Source organism: Triturus cristatus, chromosome 4_2 (assembly GCF_964204655.1).
Source record: "Triturus cristatus chromosome 4_2, aTriCri1.1, whole genome shotgun sequence".
NCBI lineage: Eukaryota > Metazoa > Chordata > Amphibia > Caudata > Salamandridae > Triturus > Triturus cristatus.
Genome location: NC_140586.1, coordinates 289,898,464 through 289,917,701, shown reverse-complemented (window position 1 = coordinate 289,917,701; position 19,238 = coordinate 289,898,464). Strand labels below are relative to the sequence as shown.

General features: G+C 46.4%; 1 protein-coding gene across 2 annotated transcripts in view; it reads right to left on the bottom strand.

The window, feature by feature from the left end:
• Positions 1-10,936: 10,936 nt before the first annotated feature.
• The window catches only part of LOC146833669 (flavin-containing monooxygenase 5-like), a 405,379-nt gene continuing 397,077 nt past the window's right edge, over positions 10,937-19,238 (bottom strand). For both annotated transcript variants that reach the window (XM_085601553.1, XM_085601554.1), the window contains exon 9: positions 10,937-14,662. In XM_085601553.1, the coding sequence (XP_085457679.1) occupies positions 14,314-14,662 (349 nt within the window). In that variant the 3' untranslated portion in view covers positions 10,937-14,313. The remainder of the gene's footprint in view (positions 14,663-19,238) is intronic.

Genomic DNA, 19,238 nt, shown 5'->3' with positions numbered 1-19,238 from the left:
TTGAAGCAGGCGTAAGGATTGACGCAGCATTGTGAAGATAGTGCACCCCAGAGCCTTGCTGGAGCTGCGTCGCAACTCCAGCAATGCACTGCCTTTACGGCACAGATGCGTCACGCATCTGTCCGTTTTTTGCCCCATGGTGCGCCGCATTGTAAATGCGGTCCATCCATGGTGGCGGAGCCGTGACGCACAATAACTGGTGCATCCCTGCTGATATGCAGGGATGCGTCAGTTACTGTAAATCTGCCCCGTGGTGTTTAAAAATGACATAACACAGTGCAACTTATTCTGACGCATCACTGCCTTGACCTAGCGATGCGTCAGGTCTTGTAAATGATGCAACAATGTCGAACAGCTAATCTGTCCTGAGAATCGTCTTCAAGCAGTCAGTTCAGTTCATAAGGCTTTATTCGGAGCTTAAAAACAAAGTCCATAAAAGCACATACATACATAAAAAGCTTCATCATTTTAACAATCAAACATATAAAAGTACATTAAAACAGTTTTAAAATGACAGACTTGGCCTTGCTTTAATGGCCCATAGAAGAAAAGTGGCAGTGAAAAAACAGACATCAGGTGACGGGTTAAATAACAGTTTCATAGTGTCTTTTACAGTCCTAACTCCATATTTCCTAAAAACGGGTTTTAAAAAAGCTGATCGGATATTCCCGTAAAATGAACAGAACAATAAAAAGTGCATAGTGCTTTGTACGGTAATATTGTCACATGGGCAAGGACCAATTGGGTGTTTCCTAATGCTTGGAAATGCCACCAGATGATGAACAATGCCAAAACGGAGTCTTGTCAGAACAAATCGATGAGAGGATCTGGAAACAAAACTCAAATACGGTTGAAACCCTGTCGTTTCACTAAAACTGCCATAAAAACGACAGGTTGTTAAATTACCACTGGTTCTCCCTCGCTTCTCATTCCTGTGGTTCATAAAAGTAGATTTCAACTCATTTTTGGTCAAACAAGAGGCGGCATAATGATCCTCTATTACATTAAGATCATAGATTTCAGAAAAACTATCAGAAACAAATTTTACCCATGGAATCTTTAAATGCTTATCGGTAGAGAGACAATCTTCGATAATAGCTCTATTTAGAGAGGTCTCTTCCTTTACCCATATTGCACGCCAAAGCATAAGCGGTCTAAGGGCTACATAGTCTGAGAGATGTTGAATTCCAAACTCCCTATGCACCAGGTCGGTAGAAGCCGAAGTGGGTAGACTTAAAAGTCTTTTAAGGAAGATATTTTCCTCCACTTGAAGACTTCCACTCGGGGCGTGCCCCCAAATACCAGCACCATAGAGAGTAATAGAAAGACACCTCATTTGGTAAATTTTCAGCATATCCATGAGCCGTTTATCCCCTAGTTTAGAAGCAAACTGAAACACCCCGTGGGCACTTTTCGCCATTCTACCCCTTACATAGTTGATCTCGTTAGACCAGCTACCTGATTTGGAAAAGGTGATACCTAGGTAGTTGAAAGAGTCCACTGTTAAAACCTTTTGTCCTTCGATGAAAAAAGAATGTGGTTTTTTACAACTATTACCACACTCCATGACAAAGGTTTTTGATTTATTGATCTTCAACTTCCTGTCCTTAATGAACAGGGAAAATCTGTCCATTAGACGTTGCAGGCCGATGGGAGTCCTAGATAAAATAACGGCATCGTCTGCATAAAGTAAAACAGGAATATGAAAATCAGGGGTTTTAGGGGTATCAGCCGCTACAGTCTTTAAGACCGAATCAACCTCGTTAATAAAGAGTGTAAAAAGCAGGGGGGCGAGTACACATCCCTGCCTGATACCACGCCTAATAGGGAACTTAGGGGTACACTCCCCACCCGAGCCGTAGCGTACGCTAGATCTGAGATTGGCATAGAGCCGGGCCAAGAAATGAACAATGCCCTCCGGGGCTCCCATTACCAGAAGTTTCTCCCATAAAATCTTGTGATTCACCATATCGAAGGCACTGCTCAGATCTGCGAAGCAGAGAAAAAGAGATCCTTTCTTGGCCTTCGTATATTTCCCTATTAGAAGTTCAAGGTTGAAGCACTGTTCTACTGTTCCCCGTCCCTTCCTAAAACCATACTGAGAGTTAGCCAGTATATTATTAGAATCAGCCCATTCTTCGAGTCTAACCAAGAGCACCCTACTCATGATTTTCACGGAGGAATCGAGAAGGGAGATTGGACGATAGTTCTTGGCATCACTCCTCTCCCCCTTCTTGTATATTGGTACTATAATAGATTCCTCCCATGTGGGTGGGACACCGAGGCAGACTGCTGCATTAAACACGATTGTTAATAACGGGCCCCAGATCTCAGGTTCTTTTCTATAGACATCAATGGGCACCCCGTCCGGCCCCTGGGCCTTACCTCCCTTGCTGGCAGAGATACTATCCTGAACCTCAGAAATGGATATATCTAAAGGAATGGCAGACCAGTCATCTTGATCTACATCCGAGGATTTATTCGACTCGAAAATCATGGAAAAATGGGAGACCCAACTTTCTACGCTAACGTTAGCAGTCAGCTCAGGCATCTCCTCATTTTTAAGAAATGGACGATTAACGGTTGCCCAGAAAAGGGATGAATCTGAGGTTTCGGCCGCTTGGTCTAACTTGTCCCAGGCGTCTTGCCTTAATTCGGCCTTCCTGTTATTAATTGCAGACTGATAGGTGGCTCTAAGTTCCCTTACCAAATTTGTGTCTCTGGGTTTAGCAGCAAGTGCCTCTTTGAGACCCTTAAGTGCATTAGTACTTGCATGGTCGAACCATCCCCTTAGCCTGCACGATTTGCCTTTTAGGAACACTGTAAATTTAACATCAATAATAGTGTTAATATTAATAAACTTAGGGATAGTTACATCCGTCGATTCTTTGCTCTCTAAAATAGCGGAAATATCATTAAAACAACTATTAATAATGGAGTTGGACAAGATATCTGCTTTGTCCCCTTTCCACCTAATTCTAGTGCCATTGGAACGATGGGGTTCAATATTAGCAATTATGTTAGGTTTAGGGCCCCATTTCGCCTTCCATAGTACGGCCTCCATAGTTAGACAGTTATGGTCACTGATAAGATTATCTACTATCAGAGGGGCTGTACACCACTGGTTAAGGCTAGATGAAATGCAAATGAAATCAATCACGGTATTTGCATTCCGGCCCGTGAATGTGGGGATGATTTCACCAGAGGCACCCTTCAAGTTCTCCAACAGTTCCAAATCATAGATCACCAAGATTTTATTTAATGACTCTCCATAGGAATTGTGGGGAAAGTGGTGGACGCCTTCCCCCCAACAATTAACAAAACCACAGGCCCTATGGACAGGGGATGGACAAACAACAGTGTTAAAATCCCCTAGCCAAATAAAGTCAAACATAACAAGCAGTCAAAATCGATTACTGGGCCCAAGGGGTAAAACAGCTATTAATACTACTGAATGTATATCTCAAACCCGTTTTTAGGGCAAAGTCGGCATCCATACTGATCCTGAAAACAACCCACAATGCACAATTTATAATAGTTTCAACCCCAACCCACAGATAGCTGTCGAGAATTGCATGCACATCTTCATTGCACAGCCAATAGCCCAATTTCTGACTTAAACACAAGCACAGCTGCAAGAAAAAATCTTATCGAATTGCATGAAACTGCTAAACGTACATCCACTTGCACCGCCCAACGCAATTAACCAATCGGAAACAGTACTGTGAGGCTCTGACATCATAGTACGGCAGCGAGAAAGCTTTCTCACGCCAGTCAACGGACAAACGGAAAAACTTGCCACGGATGACAAAACACCTCACTGCAGCAAAAAGGACATTAAACAGAGCGTTGTCTATTAAAATACAACCACTTTGACAAAATGCAACAAGACACAGTGAGGAAACTGCAAGGTGAGCATAAGAGGGCAGTCTGGATGGCCAAGAAACAGCATACCGATCAATCAATCAATCAAAGCCATTTATAAAGCGCACTACTCACCCGGAGGGTCTCAAGGCGCTTGGGGGGGTGCCGCTACTGCTCGAACAGCCAGGTCTTGAGCTTCTTCCTGAGGGAGAGGTGGTCTTGGGTCAGGCGCAGGTCGGGAGGGAGGGAGTTCCAGGACTTGGCGGCCAGGTAGGAGAAGGACCTTCCTCCTGTTGTCGATCTTCGGATGCGGGGGACGGCGGCGAGGGCGTGGCTGGTTGATCGGAGATGGCGTTTGGGAGCGTAGAAGTTGAGGCGGTTGTTGAGGTAGCTCGGGCCTTGGTCGTGTAGGGCTTTGTGTGCGTGGGTGAGGAGACGGAAGGTGATTCTCTTGTTGACGGGGAGCCAGTGCAGGTCTCTCAGATGTCCGGAGATGTGGCTGCTTCGGGGGATGTCGAGGATGAGTCTGGCTGAGGCGTTCTGTATCCGCTGGAGTCTCTTCTGGAGCTTGGCGGTGGTTCCGGCGTAGAGGGCGTTGCCGTAGTCCAGTCGGCTGGTGACAAGGGCCTGGGTGACCGTCTTCCTGGTCTCGGTGGGGATCCACCGGAAGATCTTCCGTAGCATGCGCAGGATGTTGAAACAGGACGAGGAGACGGCGTTGACTTGTCTGGTCATGGAGAGGGAGGAGTCCAGGATGAATCCCAGGTTTCGTGCGTGGTCTGTAGGTTTGGGTGCGGTGCCCAGGGCGGGGGGCCACCAGGAGTCGTCCCAGGCGGAGGGCGAGGAGCCCAGGATGAGGACTTCCGTCTTGTCTGAGTTCAGTTTCAGGCGGCTGGTCATCATCCACTCGGCTACGTCTTTCATCCCTTCGTGGAGGTTGGCTCTGGCGGCGGCGGGGTCGTTGGTCAGGGAGAGGATCAGCTGGGTGTCGTCTGCGTAGGAGATGATGTTGAGGTTGTGTTGGCGTGCGATGGCCGCAAGGGGGCTCATGTAGACGTTGAAGAGGGTGGGGCTGAGTGAGGATCCTTGGGGGACGCCGCAGATGACTTCGGTGGCCTCTGACTTGTACGGTGGTAGGCGGACTCTCTGTGTCCTTCCGTCGAGGAAGGAGATGATCCATTCCAGTGCATTCTCCTGGATTCCGACGTTGCTGAGGCGCTGCACTAGGGTGCGGTGGCAGACAGTGTCGAATGCCGCGGAGAGGTCTAGGAGGATGAGGGCCGCTGTTTCTCTGTTGTCCAGCAGGGCTCGGATGTCATTGGTGGCAGCGATGAGGGCGGTCTCGGTGCTGTGGTTGGCTCGGAAGCCAGACTGTGAGGGGTCGAGGGATCCATTCGTCTCAAGGAAGGCGGCCAGCTGCTTGTTGACGGTCTTCTCGATGACTTTGGCTGGAAACGGGAGGAGCGAGATGGGGCGGTAATTCTTGAGTTCGGTGGGGTCCGCTGTTGGTTTCTTTAGTAGAGCGCTGAGTTCGGCGTGCTTCCAGCTCTCAGGGAAGGTGACGGTGTCGAAGGAGGAGTTGATGATGTCCCGCAGGTGGGGTGCGATGACAGCGTCGGACTTGTTGAATACGTGGTGAGGGCAGGGGTCGGTCGGAGATCCGGAGTGGATAGAGTTCATCGTGCGGATGGTGTCTTTTGTGTTGATCGGGGTCCAGGCGCTGAGGGTGGTGGTGGGGGGCGTTGGTGCGGTCGTGGGGGGCGTTGTTTGTGGGATGAAGCTGTTGTGTATGTCAGCGATCTTGTTGTGGAAGTACGAGGCGAGGGAGTTGCAGAGGTCTTGCGGTGGGGTGATGTCGTTGTTTCCGGCGTTGGGGTTGGAGAGCTCTTTCACGATGTTGAAGAGTTCCTTGCAGTTGTGTGCGTTGTTGTCCAGCCGGTCCTTGAATGCAGTTTTCTTGGTGGCGTGGATTAGTTGATGGTGCTTCCGGGTGGCGAGCTTGAGGGTGGTCATGTTGTCCGGTGTTGGCTCTCTTCTCCAGGCTTTCTCGAGGGCTCGGCAGTTCTTCTTGGAGCTCTTGAGTTCGTCGGTGAACCATGGGGCCTTCTTGCTGCCGGGTCTGCTGGGCGGGGTCCTCAGTGGGGCGAGTTCGTCCGCGCAGGTGCTGATCCACTTCGTGAGGTTGTCGGCGGCCTGGCTAGGGTTCGCTGAGCTGGCTGGAGGGTGCTGGCTCAGGGAAGCGGCGAGCTGGTCGGCTGTGATCTTCTTCCAGCTTCTTCGAGCATCCTGTTGCTGGTGGTGGTGGATCGTGGTTCTTCTGAAGGTGAAGTGGACGCAGCTGTGGTCCATCCAGTGGAGTCCAGTGGCGTGGCTGAAGGCGAGTCTTTGCTGGATGAGAAGACGGCGTCGAGTGTGTGTCTGGCGAGGTGGGTGGGGGTGGACACCAGCTGCTTGAGTCCGAGGTTGGCGAGGTTGTCAAGCAGGGTGGTGGTGTTGCGGTCGTTGTTGTTCTCCAGGTGGAAGTTGATGTCCCCCAGGAGGATGTAGTCAGCGGAGGGGAGGGCGTGTGGGCTGATGAAGTCGGCGATGTCTTCGCTGAATGGTGTGCGTGGTCCCGGGGGTCGGTAGATCAGGGTGCCTCTGAGGGTGGTCTTGGGGTCGGTGTGGATCTGGAAGTGTAGGTGTTCGGCGGTAGTCAGGGTGTCGTCGGTGTTGGTCGTGATGCGGATGGGGTTCTTGTGGACGATGGCGATGCCTCCTCCAGTCTGGTTGTCGCGATCTCTCCGGGTGATCTTGTATCCCTCTGGGATGGCGATGTCGGGCGCTGAGGAGTCGTTCATCCAGGTTTCCGTGAGGAAGGCAACGTCTGGAGATGTGGTGTCGAGGAGGTTCCAGAGTTCGATGGCGTGTATGTGGACGGAGCGGGTATTGAGCAGGATGCACTTGAGGTGGTTGCTGCTGGTGTTCGGCTTGGCGGGTGCTGGTGCGGGGCAGGTCCGGATGCAGGTGAACTTGCAGGTGAGGCAGCTGAAGGGTCCGTGGGTGCGTCTCGGGGTGGCTTGGTGGCATCCCGGGGTTCGGCCGGTGTTGAGTGCGTTGAGGGTGGCGGCGTCGTACGTCTGGCGGGTGGGCTGGGGTCCTCGGGGGCCAGGGGTTCGGGCGCTGGGCGCGGGCCAGGCACGGACGGGCGCAGACGGGCTTACCTTTGGCGCACCTTCGGCGCACAATCGGCGCGCCTGCTGCGCGTCAACGCTGCGCGTATGCACGGTCGCCATAAGTTCTTGACAAACATGGTCCATACTTGATATAGCAGAAATTGCAGAGCATTTTGGAAAACTTTCAATGAGGTAAACAAGAACTCTACTACAATTTACAATGCAAATAAAAGCAGAGAGTCCTGGGCACACGACGTGCGAAAACACTACTCTATCATGCCAGCGGAACTGATGGAAAAGGAGATGGGCAAAGTCACCAGCCTTTCGCTCAATGCACAATCAACCACAGCAGTACCACTCAAGTCATCAAGGCTAGGCAAATGTGCACACAACAGCATCATTGTAGGAATCAGCAGACCATATACCGTGATGCCCTCACCAAACCAACCCTTCCCAAAGGGCTATACAAAGGATGGAAGTAAATAAGAAGGGGCGGATAGTCCGAGTACAAGATCGGTCGCAGCTAAGCTTATGATGAAGAAACCTAATGGGCAATCAGGGCCAGCAATGCGAAAAACATGCGACATAGAAACCATCATAAGGAAGAGCAGAATAGACGGGCCCTCGAACCAAAAAAGATTACCCTCAGCCCTGTTTAAAGCTTTCCCAGAGTTCTGGGCAAAAAAACCTCATTTCCTCTTGAATGCGATGAGCCTCCAACAGGCCATTCCAGACTCTTGGTTTGGATCCATATTCCACCCAATCTTTAGAAAACTTGATAGAGGTGACCCTGCAAAATTTCGATTACTAAATCATAGAACCATTTGGAATTAATATCACAAAAAATGTAATAGTATTCACATTTATTACAGTATAGCCTACAAAGAATCATAATTTATCATGCACAAAAAGTGCTCTATTTAAAATGCAACAGAAGATTTTTCAATACATTCCACAGATGACACAGGATAACAAACCAATCTAGTATGAGCAACCCAAAAAAGAAAAAATACAAATGATTGTTGACTTTCTCAATGCATGTGCAGAAAAATGTACAGTCAAATATTGAGGAAGAACAAAAAAGTTATTTCTTGTCTGCTCTGAACAAACACGTGTTTCGCCTGGCAGACTTCCTCAGGGTTTTGCAAATAAGAAAATTGCAAGGTAAAAATGCGACAGATGAGCTGGAACCAAAGTGACCTGGTTCTATTGGAGTAACTGATAGATACTGTGTGTTAACATTTCCTAACACCACATGGCCAACCAAAGATGGTTCTTTAGGGACAAAAAACATAGGTATGTCAGGATCCACATCCAAGCAATGCACCATGCAAAGCTGAAAGTAACAACCAAACAAACTATTGATTAGTAGTCCTATCAATATCAACTCCAAGTACTACACTAGCTTAGTACTTCAAGACCTGAAAGCATGGGTATACAGCCTGGCACTCATTCCATGGAACCAAACAGGATTCAGTGCTGGCCAGGGTACACTCTCAAATTTGGCAGTCCCAACACTTTGTTCGGAAAAGGTCCTACAACACAAAATTGACACTTCATGCTCATTTCATCGATTTTAAGGCAGCATTCAACAAGTCCCCCCGATACGTACTCTGGCAGAAACATAACAGCATTGGGACCCCTTCCACAAATAACGAGAGCAATCTAACTTCTTTACACTGTAAGTTTGGAGAAGGCACCAAGCTCTCTCAGAAAATCTATAGTACGGTTGACCTGAAACAAGGATGCATCCTTTCACCCTTATTGTTCAGCATCTACATCTCAAGCCTGTCCACCAAACTGGAAATCAAAAATGCTCATCCTCAAAACTTATGGGGCTGCCGCTTCACTCACATCTTATATGCCGATGATCTGCTCATAATGAATATGCATCCAGGGGGGTTGCATGTGCTCCTTGATGCTTTGCTTAGTTTTACAAAACAGCATAAACTAGAAATCAATCACAAAAAAAACAAAAGCTGTGAAATTTGGTAAGAAATTAAACATACCTGGATCATATATTATTGATGAGCTCCAGTTGTCTATTGAATCAAAATACAAATACCTTGGGATGGTATTCGGCTCAAGAGACACTTTTGTGCCACACATGGACACAATGACATCTAAAGACAACTCCCTGACTACAGGATTCTGTACACTTTCAAGATCACTGCAGGGTCCCATCTTAGGGCCACTACAAAAGGCTATGGCAAAAACGTTGCTTCTGATCATCACATGCGGCTGCAAAATAACTGCAGGAAAGGTGGTAAGGTTACTAGATCTGCTAGCCACAAAAGCCTATTTCTCTGTCTACAAGCTTCCAAATCATACATTGCAGGCAGCTAGAGCTGGGCTAAACAAAACAGTCACTAGCCACAAAATGCTCTTTTCTAAAGATGTGCCATAGATTCAGATTGGAAGAGGAAATCTTGTTAGCTGCGTGCACCTGGCTCAAAGTAAATAAGCAGAACTCAAAATCAACATTCAGACATCTCTTAGAAGATGCCCTGCAGTCGCTATAAGCTACTGGCCTACTGCTCACCCAAGCATCAACCAACAAATTTAAAAAATGGCAGATTTCTTTTCATGCAAGAAGACAAAGCGACTTTTGGAAAGTGGGATCATGCCTGGGAAGTCATCAACACTTTCAAGTCTTTAAAACCGCAGCCTTACTTCAACCTTGGGTTTCCAATTTACATCAAGCTTAACTTCAAGAACCTCCATTTAGGAATTCAACCAATTCTGGACCAAAAACCAGATTGGTTAAAATCTGCTGAGATCACAGAATGTAGACTAAAAGAGACCAGCCGCGGTCGGTAGTAGGAGTAACTGCAGGGCGGTGACGTGGGGAGGGGCAGGGTGGGGGGGGGGGGTAGTAAACTATGGATTACAGAGGTTTACAGGTAAATTAACAAATAAATTAATAAAAACGAATTTCGTTGCGTGCACTGCATCGCATTTGGGGATGCAGTGCACGCAACAAAATTCGTTTTTATTAATGTATATGTTAACTACCTGTAAACCTCCGTAATACATAGTTTCCTACCTCCCACCCTGCCCCTCCCCCTCCCCACGTCAACGCCCTGCAGTTACTCCTATTACCGACCGTGGCTGAAGGAGACCCTAACTCATGTCCTCTATATCTGTCCACCAATGCTACCTGAACATAGAAGGATGCTGGACAGATTCAGAGGATATGTGTTCGGATCTCCTTTACCGACTAATGCAGTCTACTCCGTGCACAAAGGATCATCCAGACAGCAATCCCAGTTAGTAACATCTCACAATAGAAATTTAATAAGTCCCTATCTTGGTGCACCCGATAGCGCTTCATGTTCAGACACCTCACCTGTAGCAGACAAATCAAAACCTCAATATCTGTCCCGGGATCTTGGATTATGATAAATCTGATAACCAAACCTCAACTCTTTTCAGCAAGTGCGTTATTCTTCATAAACTCAAGCAATATACATGAAAAAGATACTCAAATTCTTAATCTCTGATAAAGCTCTGTTAGATCTAAATAGACAACACAGCTCAAAACATGACAAATCATAAAAAACACAAACACTGCAACTCTTCACAACTCACAATAAAAAACACATGACCTACTTATACTCACACTCCTAGGATACTGCAACCGCTTAGGAACGCCAGAACATGATCAAAGTTCTGAACAGGACCATGCAGCTTGGGTCTGTAGACTGGTTTGGGGCACATTTAGATTGCCATTAGCCTCAGTGGAAACCATCCTGTGCCACCAAATTTGATGGGGTGTTGTGCACTGTGCAAATGTTGGTGCAGTTTCAAAATCCCCCCCACCCCGATAAAGCTGTAGTTCTGACTGAGGCTGACATCAAATTCAATGCATTTCAATAACGTGAAGCACACTAGGCTCCACAAAAGAATAGAGAGTATTAGCTTTGCAAACCATGAAAGTTTATTAAAGGATTAACAAAGTTACAAACTCAAACCATCAAATTAGTTGTAATTCAATAGCCAATACATGAATACATTAGTCAATATGTTTAAAAGAAATTACAAACCATAAGAGAAATCTTGTCACAAATATAACAGAACAAAATCAGTTTTCCCATAAAGGGAACACCCTACCATCTAAGCTAGAGGAAAGTCAGGAAAATTGGGAGGAAGGCAGGATAATGAGTGTCAGAATGAAAATCCTCTGAAAGGTAAGAGAATGCATCTGCTCATAAGCAATAGAAAGGTAATTCTCTCTAAGAGTCTGCCAGAGTAGCTTCTAACGTGGGAGAAAGGCATCTGATTTTGTGTCTACATTGCATTAGCTTAGAACACATTTTCAACATTTCGTTACACCTACACATGGTTCCTAGGAAGGGTAAGCAAAAAGGTTTAAGGAACAGAGAGTTAAAGCAGATCCATTAGTTTCACATCCATCTACACAATGCAGGCTTTTTAAACACCCTTCACACTTTATCTGCAACATAATGAGATAAATTGGGCTCAACTGTACTCGGCAGGTGTCATTAGCACATATTGTAAGAATTGCATAAAACAAACATTCATACGGGGAAGAGAAAACTAATGGTACAGTTGCTTCTACACCTTTCTTCTGAAATAAAAAAAGATACACACCACGAAGACTCTTGGCATTATGTTAACCCATTAGTTAACCTATGTTAACTGCAGTCAGTTAAACGTGAAATACATTTAGGTTTTGCATGTAAATACTGTTACATGTGCAAAAACCTTTAATTATGAAATAAATCTCTATCAGTACTGATCAGACCATGTAGATTATGGTGAAGTTAGCACCAAAATCTGCATGTTATTTCCCAAAAACGTCTGATAGGTGTTATTTATCGCATTTGATAAATAATTAACCTTGCAGGATCGTTATTTACGTGGTACAATAAATAGCACCTTGATTCCGGTGAAGCCTGAATCAGGGCCTAGGTATTAAACATATACCTCTCAGGGAAGCTTAAGTTACGAAGAAAGTCTTACCTCCAAAAGCCTACCCAGCCAGGGGCTCTGAAGGAATGGAAGGCCAGACAGGGGTATGCTATTGAGAGCAGACACCTCTTTTCAGGGACCAGAGAACTCCATTTGATGTATTTTTACTGGGTAATTATGCACATGTATGAGTGATCTGTAAAAGACCATGGGGCATATCAGCAACAACCGGCGATAATTATCGCTAAGCGCACTTAGCGCTAGGATAATTATCGCCGGCTAGCGTGGATTTTTATCGCTGAGATAGCGTGCTATTAGCAACGCTTATCTCAAAAGCGATAAAAATCCTAGCGCTAACTGCCTAACGTGAGATTATCGCTGGAAACCCAGCGATAATCTCACAAAATGTGGCGTTAGCTTGTTGATAGGGCCTCACAAACTTAGCCATGATATGCACCTTCCATTGGATATCATGGCTAAGTCAGTCCTGAAGCAGGCGTAAGGAAAGGAGCGATAACAGGGGCTATCGCTACTTTTCTTGCCGCTATGCTTCATAGCGTGGGGCTTGATGATAGGCGAAATGTCTCTTAGCGACATTTCTCCTGTCATGTTAGGTCAGGAACGCCCACTTTGCATCTCATTAGAGATGCAAAGCTGGGCGTTATTTTGTGCGCTAAAGCAAGGTTTCACGCATTAGCGTGACCTTGCTAATTAGGCGATAAAATTATCGCCGCTTTTCGGTCGAGCACGGCCGCAAAAGCGGCAATAATTTTTTATCGCCGCCTTGTTAATATGCCCCCATGTGTCCTTTCACTGCCACCGCAAGCTTAAAACCAAGAGCATCATTTACAAGAAAATGGTGCAGCTGGGCGCTGCAAGCCATTTAGCTGCGCTGAGCTGCCTAATTTTCAATGCAATACAATGCATTCATGTGCTTTCCCCTGTGCTGGTGCACAATTGACTGACATGCGCCAGTACAGGCACACTTGTGTCAGTTGCAAGGGTGCCTGTGTTGTGGGGATGACTGTTTTTGTGCAGGAAGGGAAAAAAACAATCATTGATGGAATGTCCCTTTATGCAGCATGAATAGAAAGAGGAAAAAAAGAGGAGAAATAAAAGTATTTCTCCTCATTGCGACACTCCTACACTTCCCCTGGGGGGACGTAGAATTCGCACACATTCCCAGGTTTACAAAATGCAGATCTGGGAATGTGTCTAGTTCCATGGATTTTGTGTGGGAAGAGATACAACAACACCCATGGGTGCCCTTTTCACGCAGAGTAATGCGTTAAAGAGGCCGATATTTCCAAGGCCATGAAAAGTGACGCAGGGTTACTTTACGTGACCTTGTAAATATGGGCAAGCCCATTGCGTTGCTGGTGCATCAAAAAAAGTGACACAGTGGTGGCGCAATGGGCTTGTAAATGAGGCCGCAAGCCATCCAAATCTGTAGAGAAAATCACCCTACCTGATCATTTAGGTCAGGACAGACTGGCCTCTAAGTGGGTATATCGATCCATTCCTGCACACTTCTCTCAACACTGATACCTAATAGTGGAGATAGTAAGCCTCATTAAAATGGCACTGCTGACAACCACATCATTGCATGTTTTTGCTTTTGCCACTGAAAGAAATGTTTTTCCTGAATTTGTTACTGCCCAATTCTCCAATTGTTTTACTAAATATTTTACATTTAAAGTTGGACATCTTGCTGACCCTTCTAGCCATCGGGTATGACTTTTGCGGTGAACCTTAGTATAGCGGTGCATACTCTTGACTTAGTATATACCGTGTGAGCATGCATAACCCTTCTAAACCAATCTACCTCTTTCGACTATTTCAGGTAGCATGAGATCTTTAACTCAGTATGTGTGCCTTCGATTCAGTGTGTGATACCATGACTAGGTATACACTATTTTGATTCTGCATGCTCCATCTCATTTCAGAATGTAACCCTCCTTATTAATATGTTCTCCTGCTTTTCTCTCTCTTCTGTTGCCCTACTGAAGGGAAGCCACTGAGATCCATACAAAGGCATTGGCAGGCCTCCCCGTGTAGAGAGCATTTTGCACTCAACTAAATTGATTCTCATAATCAGCAGTGAATGTGTCCCCAACAGAGGAGATCAATCCAAGTTTTGTCGCAAATGTAGGATAGTTAATGTTGTTATGGTGAGCGGTGAGGGAAAACTTTTGGTGAGTGCTGGCAGCCAGTCGATGGTTGAAACAGACAATGTTGTGGGAGTTTTAGCCATGGTAAATTGACCTGTGCTAAAAAATAGGGAGCTTGAAAATCTAAATGCTAAATTTCTCGGTGTAAACCTCTTGCAAGTTTTTACACCTCCTCCACTGTCATTTTCTCACTTTAGAAAAGTGACGATCACGGCAAACATCAGGACTAGTCCGGCCATTTTGAACAGAAGTGGAATCATGCTAGGATTGACACACACATCTGGAATTCGTGTTCTTGTTGGCTTGATGATGCGGTCCCACTGGGTCAAGATGGCTTTCCTGGCTCCATCCCACTTTCCTGGTCCGGTAAGCCTGTACTGGTAGGATGTGCATGGACCAAAGAACACCTCCATTGCCAGCCGAGGGTCCTGGAGAAAGAGGCAGAGCAAGTTGGGTTTCACACCAAACTCTTTGGCGACATCGTCCATGTAGTCAACATAGTCTACTTGTATGGTGTGACGTTGGCTTGACACGTATCTGAAAGTGAGAAATAATAAGTGCTGTTAGCTTTTTAGATGGTTTTCAACATCAGCTCAGAAGTGATCAATCTGCATTAAGGCTTTGTTAAATTATTGATTCACCTCATTCTAATGGGGGTAAATGATACAAAGGATGAAACTAGGGCAGCATACTTGATAGAAAGGCAATTAAAAAGAGGAAAATGTACATCTGATGGAAATGCTGCCTAATATGAACAGTTCATAATTTCCAAAGCAAAAAATGGTTCTGTCGGGACAGAACCATTTTTTGCTTTGCAATCATACCCAGGTTCTGAGAGTTACTGGGTTACCCCATTATCCTTAATGGCAGTTCATAATTTCTAGCACAGACCACTTCCAAGCCTCTGTAGCTAAATAGATTTGGTTTGAAAACATACCAGTTTTGATTGAAAAGTAATTAACTTTAAAGAGTATGGACTTACCCACAAATGCTTTGATAAAGCAATTTTACATGCTAAAAAACGTATGACAAATTCCCAAAAGTAAACTGTGAGTGAAAATATTAGGCAATGAGAGAGGTGATGATTTTGGGGTCCCCCCTAACCTAGGGGGAGTACCAAGCAGATGCCTTGAACACAAAGAGCATATCATGCTGGTGAACGATTCAGTGGCAGTCCCTTCCTCCTAGGACCACCCCAAGCACAGTTATGGGCAAAAATACAATCCCAACCAAAGGCCCTGCAAAGCATTATGGGACGAGATTAGCCGTGGGCAGTGAATATTATAGTGTCCAATATCAAAATAATTCTACAAAGAGCTGCAGTTCAACTAGTCGTTACTAGATGTCTCTCACAAGTCAAATGCAAAAGCATTGAAATTATTATTACATCAAGCTGCAGTTCCACTAGTCGTTACTATATGTCCCTCACGAGTCAAATGCAAAAGCATTGAAACCCTTTCATGAAGCTTTTGCATTTGACTTGTGAGGGACATCTTGTAAAATGATTATATGCATTTTAGCATTTAAAGAGCTGATCCCTGAAGGGCTGGGTCTGCGTCACTCTGGCTTGACCAGAGCCAGGCTGTGTCGCTAGGGGTTGAAGGGTTTTTAGAGGGCAGATAACGCTTGTTCTTCCTACCTTGAGGGTCTGGGCCTTTGTTCTCTGGCTTGACCAGGGCAAGGCTGACATCTCTGGGTAGGGTGGGCTGGAAGAAGATCCAGAAGAAGATCTCTTGGAGACCAACATTGCAGAAGGGGTCACTAGCTTTCCCTGAGACTGTGGGGCCGGGACCAGGCTGAACACCCCAAAGCTGAAAGGGCATCTAGCTGACACCCCCACGACAAGTCTTAGTGTGGAGGAACAGTCTGCACCATTTCGCCCTGCACTCTCCAATGACCAGCGGACCGGACGACTTTGTCTGTGGTGTCCCAGGGAAGCTGCCTACACCCCCACCCCTCCCCTGGCCACGCAGATCGCGCTGGCCCCCTCGTGACAGAGGGAAAGGGAGGGAAACGGGGGATGCCTCATCTCATTGTGGTTTTGCCTGACACCTGCTACTGTTATGAGTGTCTTAATTCAGAGGTAAGACTGGACAGAAATAAAAGCTTTAAAACCTCCGCTTTTCCTTTCTTGGAGGAGCACGCTTGTGACATTTCTACAGAGGCACTGGGCGGATTTTATTTCCGATTCCATCACGCACCTTGGCCTCGGATCCCCATTTTGCATACAGACTGCCTGTTATACCAGATCAGTGGTGGCTGCCCGCTCCCATAGTTTATTTCGATTTTCTAAACTCCCCAGAACATTTCTGTTTCTGCTAGTACACAGCGCGTAAAAGCTGGCACGCCTGCTCCCTCAATCGCACAGGAGCTCGGCGGGTGCCGATAGACATTAAGTTAAGATACCTGCAGGGGGCTTACTCTCCTGCCCCCATAGAGGCGATTGGCATGGCCTCATATGCACGCATGGCTGGCAATATACGCGCATCAGATTACGTGTCAAATACGGTGCGTGTGGAAATTGATGAAGCTCAAAGGAAGGAGAAGAATGTCTTGTTTCTCATTAAAGAAGTGTTAAAAAACGAGTGTAATATATCTGAGAGGGCAATTGAATGTGTGCAGGACTTCTCCAACAGGGGTGTGTTTGATGTTACCTTTTCTAGTGAGTCTATCAGTCAAGGGTTTCTCCACAATGCAACAGGGAAACAACACAGTAATGCTTTCTATGGGCTCTATGTAACCCCTATGTTTGCGCCCAAGGAGACTTTGCTAGTGGTACATATGTACAATCTGTACACGGATCCCAGGCTAATTGAGGTGTTTTTGAGTCGGTATTGTGCCACCGTCAGAGGGGGGCAAAAGATTACAAACCTGTGTGGGATTTGGAATGGGAGGAGGAAATATGTGGTAACATTCAAGGAAGACCCTGAAGGAGTACATGGGTTGGCACATCCACCACAGACATTCACCCTGGGAGCCAATAAGGGGTTTTTGGTTTACTCAGGGCAATCCCTTTTATGCAGACTCTGCCTGCAATTTGGCCACTCCAAGGAACAATGCTCAGGTCTCATTTGCAGGAACTGCGGGGTGGGGGCAGATCATAAGGCCCAAGACTGTGTTGCTCCAAAGAAATGCAATCTCTGTGATAGTGAGGAGCACCTCTTTAAAATGTGTCCCAGGGGTAAATTCTCCTATGCCTCAGCAGCTAACACCCATTCCACGCAACACGCTCCAGCCGCTCATACCACCCAGCCAGTAGCTTTACCAGAACTACAGACCCGGCAGGAACAACCAGACCTTACTGACTCTGACATACTGGGTTGCTTTGATTGTATAGAGATTAGAAGAAGTAGCGCACAAGCAGAGCAGGAGGGGAAGCCAGAGGCGGCAGTGCCTCCCCTAGACACGGAAGATGCTCCTAGCCTTGTTCCTCTGCTTTTCCAGCTGGCAGTGGACGAGGTGAGCGCATAGAAACAAAGAGGATTAAAACTGCAGCTTTCGAAAGAAGAGCGCGGATCGAGCATCTTAAATCACAGGGCGCTACTTCCTCCGCTTTGCCTGGCACTGCACCTACACTCGCAGAGGACGAGAGTCCGATCACTGAGGACCTTGATTCTGGTGTCTCAGTGATCCCCCCCACAGTGCACGTACTTGTTAAAAACGTCACCATAGAGCAGGCAGTAAAGGGTCTGAGGCAGGCTGCACAGGACACTGCTCTTTCTTTGCATTCCTCGACTGTGACCTCAGAGAGGGGGAAGGATATGGATATGGATGTGGACTACGTACATTTCCAACAAGCGCAAAACGAGATGTACTAAAAGCCCAATGGACTCGCCCGCTGTCACCCGCTCCAAGCGTCGTCCTTCTTCCTTGGACCGCTTTCCCCGAGGGGGCAGGTACGGCCCTCTACTTTCCCTCTCGGATATCGAGGATGGTTTACCAGATGTTGCACAGGTCTTGGAAGTCAGTGATGGCCATATAATAGATATAGAAAGCACACCAGTTTTGGAGGCCCTGTTCTCAACCTCCATAATCACCAGTTGCGAGCGGATGGGCATCACTGAAGATGGAGTCAGTGAGGGCAACTACCTCTTCCAAGGTGTAAATATGGTTGGTTCTCTTATAGTTTTCATTATGGCAGTAACAGTAGCCTCTTGCAACGTGAGGGGCATAGGTACTGCTGTCAGCAGAGCAATTGTATTATATTATTTTGCAAACACACAAGCTGATGTTATGTCTTCAGGAGTGTTATCTCCCCCATCAGATGCAATACGCCTCATTCCAACAACAATGGGCATATGGGCCATCGGCTTGGTCAGGAGGAGCTAATAGGAACGATGGGGTGGTCATCCTCCTTAAAAACAAACATTGGCAGATCTTGGAGGAAAAAGTTTTATACCCATTACTTATGGATGGTATACCATTACGTATTTGTGTTTATGCACCAGCCTCCAAAACAGAAAGAGAGGGCTTGTTGAATCAAATCAAACCTTTATTAACAGGTGCTATACCTCTCTTATTAGCCGGGGATTTCAATTGCATCACACACAGCAGGGACAGGCAAGGGTCCCAACAAAATTATGTACTGGATGTTACATCAAAACTGTTATTAACTCTCATACAGGATTTACACCTATATGATACTTTCCAGAAGCATCATCTGCCAGGTGAGGGCTTCACTTTGGAGGCGGATAATGGCCTCACATGATCACGCATTGATTATGTGTTTGCTTCTAAAACTCTCTGCGCCGATAGCAGCTCTGGTACACCAGTACCCTTTTCAGATCACCATATAACCAGTCTCTTAGTCAGTTCCTGATCGACCTCAAAGGGGTCCTGGCTCATGGAAAATTAATAATGACCTCCTTACAGACCAGCAGGTTTGTGACAAATATGTGATGAGCTACCAGAAGTGGGCCCAAAGGAAGGCTCACTTCCCCAATGTGTACCAATGTTGGAAATGGGTTAAAACTAAAACACGGCTGTTCTTCCAAGAGCAAGGGAAACTCCGATGCAAAAGGGAATGGCAGGACTTTCAGCATTTACACAGGAGACTTAAACTCCTCCACCAAATGGGAGAAGCTGGGGGTGATGTGAAAGACAAGGTACGTTC